At 31.5% G+C, this 7,413-nt stretch overlaps 1 protein-coding gene across 2 annotated transcripts; it reads left to right on the forward strand.

Annotated features, from left to right (window-relative positions):
- Positions 1-57: 57 nt before the first annotated feature.
- Positions 58-5,918, forward strand: LOC139488323 (MAPK regulated corepressor interacting protein 2-like). 2 transcript variants are annotated; one of them, XM_071273857.1, is made up of 6 exons: positions 59-210; positions 326-404; positions 2,068-2,195; positions 3,009-3,059; positions 4,675-4,725; positions 5,692-5,918. In XM_071273857.1, the coding sequence occupies exons 1-6, from the start codon at positions 159-161 to the stop codon at positions 5,757-5,759; spliced, it is 429 nt and encodes a 142-aa protein (XP_071129958.1). In that variant the 5' UTR covers positions 59-158; the 3' UTR covers positions 5,760-5,918. The 2 variants fall into 2 exon arrangements, 1 of the variants encoding a protein (XP_071129958.1); XR_011655987.1 differs by lacking the exons at positions 4,675-4,725; positions 5,692-5,918 and adding an exon at positions 4,284-4,435 and having other exon boundaries at positions 58-210; positions 3,009-4,144.
- The last annotated feature ends 1,495 nt before the right edge of the window (positions 5,919-7,413 follow it).

The raw sequence follows: 7,413 nt of genomic DNA on the forward strand, positions 1-7,413 counted from the left end.
TAAAATAAATATTTGGGACCAGTTTATATTATTTTACGACGAAGTCGACAGTCTCATTCGAGTTATTTCTAGAATTAAGCTAGAAATTTAAACTAAAAAGTAGAAAGTTCTCGAATTAACTTTCATTTGCGCAGCAAGTTGCGCGATATGATAAGGGGATGTATGCATTGTCAAGAGGACCAAGTAAAATAGCTTCTAGCACAAGGAGAGGTAATATTTTTTGCTTTTTTGTGTGTTTGTTGGAATGTTTCATCGTCATGTTATACGCCATTTTAAAGAAAAAAATCTGTAGAATCGTTTTAAAGAGGTTTTATTAACGTTACAGGTCCTCCGAAAGCGATAGACAACCTTGAAATAAAGGACGTAGAAAATCAGCAAAAGGGGACTGGTGCATTGACTATGAGGTAAGAAAATGTTCTGGTAGGGCTAAAACGTATGGTACAGTGTAAAACAGCTGTTAAATCTAACTGTCATTGAAAAATGCATGTGTTGTTATGAAACACGTGTTTGTACAGGATTATTGACTGGAAGGATTAATGACCTTAAGACGATTAATTTCTTATCATGTGACTTCTTATAACGGAAAAACAACAACATTGACAATGTCACTACTTTTGGTTGTATTTTAATATTCATATTAAAATCTAAACTTGCAGTAATAGTTTCTCATTTTATTGTTCTGATGCAATGAAAACAATTAAGGTCAACAAAAATATGAAGGATTGAAAATAATTGTTTATCTTTGATACATGTATATCACTTCTAGAAAACCAAAATCCTCAGTCCTAATAAACAAAATAGACGTTTTTAAAGGCTATTTTCATTGTTTTCTGTGATGTTTTCCTGCAGTAATAACAATAATACATTTTGGGCTTAACCTCACAGGAATCTGGGTCCGTCCGCCCTTATTTCGGTTCGCCCTAGTTACTGTTCGCCCTAGTTCCGTTTCGACCAGAGACCGTTCGCACTGATACCTGTTCGCCCCATGTATGTTCGCCCTGATTTTTATTATTTTTAGACAGTTATGTTGTGTGTATTTAATTGAATATGTTGCAGTCAGTCCATATATAACAAATTTGTCAAAACACACTTGAGATCAAAGAAGCCAAGCTGCGAAAATAATTTCCCTTCATGCCTAACAATTTTTACATCAGTGTTTTTACCCATCCAAGCTGACTATTTTATTTGAGAAAAATGTTATTAATCCATCAAAGACAATATTCATATACCAATCAGTGATATCAAATATTTCAAATTATACCTAATCAGCAATCAAAATTCAATCAACAGTAATTAAAAGTAATTATAAAATAAAGTGTAACAATGCAGCCAAGAATTTAATTTAATTAATATTCTGTATTTAATTTTTAATAGATATACATAAATTTTAATATATATAAATATATATTTCTTTCATTAATGTAACATCTACATATCATAAATGAAAATAGGGCGAATGAACCCAGGGCGAACGGATTACCAGGGCGAACAAACTCAGTGCGAACGAACCTAGGGCGAACATGTAATCAGGGCAAACGATCCCGATACCACCTCACAGTATCCGATAAGCTGCGCAACCATAGCTCATACTTCAATCTTCATATTCGTAGGTCTTTATGCTAGTTTTTGACATTTAGCTATATATAGTAGACTACTGGGACAACTATGCAAGAGTTACAAAAGTAGATCACAGTAAAAATCAGGAAACTGGTTATAGAGATTATTGTGACTTCACTTATGTACTAGATTAATATATAAGTAATTACAGGGGGGGGGGGGGGGGTAGGACGGGTCCTGATCCCGAAATCCCGGTCTTAAAAACACGAAATCCTGAGGTCCCAAATTTAAATAAATTAAAATCCTGACATCCTGAAATTCGAAAATCCTGAAAAATCCCAAAAGGGTCAATCCCGAAATTCTGAGCTTAAAAAACCTGATCCCAAAGTCCTGATAAAGGTCCTATCCCCCTCTATTACATGACAGCTGAAAATATTCACATATTGTGTAATTACTTGTACAAAGAAGACTATACAAATTTATATGTACAGTATGTATTTAATCTTTTAGCTCTCCAAAACCTACGTTCAATCATCATCAAATGAATGGTAGAAGATCTGGTTACAATAAACAAAATCCACCACCTGTGCAAGAAGCTTTTCCTCAACACGAAGAGATAGTCAAATTTCTTACTGATGGTAAAATTTTATTTTGTAATTTTAATTTAAAAAATGAAATTAAGGAAAAGCTACATTTGTGACATTGCAGTGTATTCTTAACAATATGATAAATATGTATGACATGAATGATGGCCTTTGTACTGTTTTGTACTGTATTTTAAAAACCTGAAAATGTACATTTAAAAACTTGAGTTTAGGTTTGGGGTCATGATTTTTTGGTGACACCACAATGTCAAGGACTAATATGTTGGCCATTTTCAAGAATATTTTGACCAAATTAAAAAGAATAAGTTTTGCCAGCAATTACAATGTTTACAATGAGGAGGTAAATGTGGGCTAAATTAAGCCAAATATTAATTGATTGGATTATTTTCCTTGGCTTTTGTAGAAAATTAATGCAGGCAAAGTGTATTTTTCATCACACTAGCTGCCAGTTATAATAATATTATAAACAGGGATAACCCTTAACATACATCATGGACATATTATTTGTTTTACCCAACTAGATTTTTTTTTACATTTCCAATCTTAAATGTATAAAGTTTACCTCATGAATGCTAATTTTATGAAACGTAATAACACAATGCTGAGAACAAATATTTGAATTCGGTAATTGAGTCACTTATTGTTTATAAGAGTTATGTCCCTTTAGATGCATAGAATTGCATTTTTTTGTTTGTTACCACACACTGACTGAAATGCCCTCCGAGGAAAAAAACCCATCATGAATGTTCAGAATTTTCCATACTGGTTCTCCTGTACTATTTGTAGATGTTTCTAGCATGTCTAGTCAAACTAACATCTATTTAATATTATCTGTATTTTTTACAGCTTGGAGTAAAGTCAGCAGTGAATTAGAATCAAAAAAGAATTTTAGAGAAGGTAAGAAGCTTGCAATACAACAGTCATATCATTCTATTCATGAGTCATGTGTTAGTTGTACAAAAAGATTACATGAATAGAGCGCATAGTCATCAGTCAGGGGACTTATTGAAATAAGTGATTTTTAAATTTGTTTTACCAAATTTTAAACACATAGGTTGAGATATTATAGGCTGCAAATTCCATTTTAGTTGAAAAATGCTATAAAAATGGCTTTACATAATGAACTGATACTTTCTTAACAGATCTGATTTTTCCCAGCAGTGGGAGTATTTTTCCTGTAAAATTCAAGGTTTCATCTTATAGATTATGTAATAAAATTCTACTGTTCACGATCAAAATTTCACTGTTCGGGGTGTTGAAATTAGTGGGGATTGTTAAAATAATGATACTTAAAGAAGTGATTTTTTGGAAGGAAATTGAGGTATGATACTTAAACAAGTGATTTTTATGTCATTATCCTCTATTTGGTACAAGGTCATCACCTGACATGACCAGGTCATCCTATCAACACAGATGTTGGTTCTGATAATTTTAGCAACATAATTAGTCCCTGGATCATTAGTATTCTATATTTAAAGCCACAATAAAATTAAATCACTTAGTCTAGTGATTAATTTGTACTACTTGGATAGGTGTTTATTAAAGAAAGACAACTCTTACTTCCAACCTTCATGGACATAATGTTACTGTAAAAATCAGTGATTTAGAAAATCACTCATTTGAGTAAGTCCCCTGACTGGTCATGATAAATGTATGAGTCAGATAAAAATTTAAATGTCTCAAAGCTTTGATTTAAAGAGTTTGTAGATGTTTTTCCATGTTTAAAGTTTTCTTAAATGTTACTTGGTGTTCTCCCCACATTGATCCCATTACTATCCATGTACAATAATGTATATACAAATTTTGTAATACATGTCAATGCATGTATAACCTTGTTTCAAGCAATTATAAGAAGACATAATAATTGGTGGTTCAGTGGTTGAACTAGATAATTTACTGTATCACTATCCTGTGTTAACACAGGTTGTGTGTTTGAAACTGGTACATGGCAGGTGTTTTGGACTCGAATTTAATTCACCTGGGCTCTCGGTCATAAAACTTTACTAAGTACTCTCGAGTACAAAATAATTGCTCAAAATACAAAATCCTGTATTTTGATTGGTTGATTCTTGAGTCTGAGTACAAAAATTGTGCTCGAAAGTTTTATGATCGCAAGGCTAGGATTGTCAGTTGTAAAGTTAAAGATTATGATTCTCTCCAGCGACTGCAGCTTCTTCCACCCATAAAAACTGATATAGAATAGTGCTAAAAGTGGCATTAATACCATCAATCAATTCATCAAGAAAGTTATAGTACCACATTCATTACACAAGCTATAAGAAAATCATTTCAGATAGGATCACATTACATGTACCTAGATATTTATTGTTTGATCTTTATCACACAATCACAAATAAATAAATAAAAAAAAAATACATTTCATGTAAGTTTTGGTCTTAAAATTGTCAACTGAAAGTGCTGCTTTAATAATATTAAACTTCACATTGACCAGTCTGTTGGATACAATCTTGTTGATGATAGAAATAAATAATTGTTATTGTACATGTTGTAGGTGGTCCAATTGTTTACAGAGACAAAGATCCAAATAATCCTGTTTTGAGAAGTAAGTAGCAAAGATTGATATTCTATAAGCATGATTAGATTTTTTTTCTGAATGTGAGAATGGTTGATGAAAGAAAACATGTATTTTTTTTTTACCAGAGAATGCCTTGTGAATGTCAGAAGAAAGATGTATTTACGTATTTAAGTTGAGATCTAAGCACATTTAACAATATTTAAGTTCAATAATTATTTATATAGTTCATTGATATTAGTTACCCATTTTCAAATATCAATAGCTCACCTTGAGATATACCAAAAAAATGTAGTGTATGCTGTTGGTCATTGTCTGCAATTTGTATCATATTTTTTTTTTAACCACTTCAACAATTCAACAATTGTAACCACAAAAAAAATACTAAATACCATACATTCTATCCCTATTGAACATGAATTCCATTGATGTTGCAAAAACTTAATGGTAATGCAAGTTATTGACCTCTCTATAAGATAGCTACCTGTAATAATAAGATGATATGGTATGAGTGCCAATGAGACAACTCACCATCCAAGTCACAATGTATAGAAAGATTACATTTATAGGTCCACGTCAAAAGTACAGTCTTTCAACACATAGGCTTGGCTCACATCAAACACCAAGCTCTATTGGGCCCCCAAATAACTAGTGTAAAACCATTCCAAACAGGAAAACCATCCATCAAATCTATATAAAAAATGAGAAACAAACACCAATGAACCACACAAACAAATGACAATCACTGAACAACACCAATTATAGAATTAAAGGTTCATTTAGTAAATACAGTCATACAAGATTCCTGTCATATGTACAATGTATACATGTAATAAATATTGATCAATAGTTTTGGACAAACAACATTGTTTAAAGAGTGGTCTTGTTCAAAGGAGTGAATAACTCATTAATAATGTTAATTTCAAACATTGTTGTACTTTATGATGTCAAATTTAAAAATTAATTATTCTTTATATATTGTTTTTTCTTTTTCAGATTTTAAACCTTTTGATCTGGAGTCCTATTGGGGACAAAGAACGTATGAGAAGATTACAAGCAGTTGATACAGCCTTATTATTTTAACTTTGCCATAGTTCTTTCATGTTAGTGTTGTACTGATTTTGTTGTTTTTTTATGACTGAGAAAGTCTGTCTGTTAGATGAATGAGTAAATGTTTTTGAGAGATGAATTTTTTATTTGTAATTAAAGAATGCAATTTTTTATTATGAGTTCTGTCTTTTTTTTGTACCCAAGTCACCCAGGCAAAAGCAGTTCTTGTGCTTTTTCCATTATTTTCTTTATTTCACTAGAAAACCAGTAGAAGACTAAGTTCAGTATGAATTTATCAATGTTGGTTTATTCATCCTGACGCTGGTGATATATGCAGTTGGATGTTATTAAGGTCTTCAATGTTTATTACTATATGACGTCAGTTAACTGTGAAACGCAATTTTATATAGAGATGAGCAGAGCTGAGTAATGCAGACAGCGAGTCAACCTATAAAAATAGTGATCTTCGAATAAACCCAAGTTTTGTTTTTACTCGAGCAGACACTATAAAAAAAGATATGTTCTGAAAACAGCAGAGCTTTTTTTTTTAAGTTAAATTTACTGTGACTTTTCTGTTTTGTACAGCAGGACATACAATTTGTACATTCCATATTGGAAGGTTGAGGTTTAATTGTTTGATTAAGAGGTTCATTTGGTATCACCGACTTCACCAACATTTTATTCATTACACTATACTCAAAACCAATCAAGCAAAAGTTTTCCTATTAAATTAAATGATTGTTTGAGAAATCTATATTTACTCGTGTAAAGCCTTCTTTTGGAATAAGAAAGATAGATATGCTAGAGATACTTGAGGTATAATCAGATGATTGAAGCATTTAATTTTCTACTTGTATTCATATGGGCACCAATTGCCTCCCTTTGACAGCAGACACGTTATTGTACTGAAATGATTCACAATTTATGACCAAACTCCGTAAGTACCTGTCTGAATTGCATTTAATTTATAGATTCAACAACACTTATCGTTATATTGGTGATATTTGTTATTTGAATAATCAAGAATTTCTTAGATATATTGCAGAAATTTGACCAAAGGAACAAAATCAAAATTAAAAACCAATTTTTCAGAGAACAATTGAAGGTCTTTCCACCAGTTAATATCTATTTTGATATTAAGATATTAAAAATCAGTCTAAAATGTCAGTTCATATGGCTTTATGATATACAGATATGAATTTAAAGCAAAGGTCAAAATCTAGAACGTCAAATTGACCTATGACCTTGACCTAATTTCAAGGTCACAAACTGAGGATCTCAAGTCAAAAGACCCTAGGTCTCTAATATGTATGGTTAGTAAGTTATATCACTTTACATAAAATTTTAGATATGATAGGGGCAAAAACTCCCATTCATTGTCTACGCACCCTTTCAACTAAAATTAAGTTACGGCATGTCGCAACTAATAATTTAGTCAAAATAATTTGTCGATATCTTATAAGGTTAATGAAAATGAGTGAAAATAAGACAAATTCAAAAATTAGAATATGACCTTGACCTAATTTTCATTTTTTTGGACCAAGGACCTCAAATCAAAAGATCCTAGATCTCTACCACTTATGGTTTACAAGATAGAAATGCATATCACGTATATGAAATGCATAAGGGGAAATAACTCTCATATGGAGTGTTCATATCGCTTCGGTC

This window comes from Mytilus edulis, chromosome 9 (genome assembly GCF_963676685.1).
Source record: "Mytilus edulis chromosome 9, xbMytEdul2.2, whole genome shotgun sequence".
In the NCBI taxonomy this organism is placed as follows: domain Eukaryota; kingdom Metazoa; phylum Mollusca; class Bivalvia; order Mytilida; family Mytilidae; genus Mytilus; species Mytilus edulis.

Bases quoted from the DNA above. Each gene is read 5' to 3' on its own strand.
- LOC139488323 (XM_071273857.1), top strand. From the start codon at position 159: ATGTATGCATTGTCAAGAGGACCAAGTAAAATAGCTTCTAGCACAAGG. The intron at 2,196-3,008 runs GTAAAATTTTAT...TATTTTTTACAG, and splicing joins AGTCAAATTTCTTACTGATG to CTTGGAGTAAAGTCAGCAGT. The intron at 3,060-4,674 runs GTAAGAAGCTTG...TACATGTTGTAG, and splicing joins AAAAAAGAATTTTAGAGAAG to GTGGTCCAATTGTTTACAGA.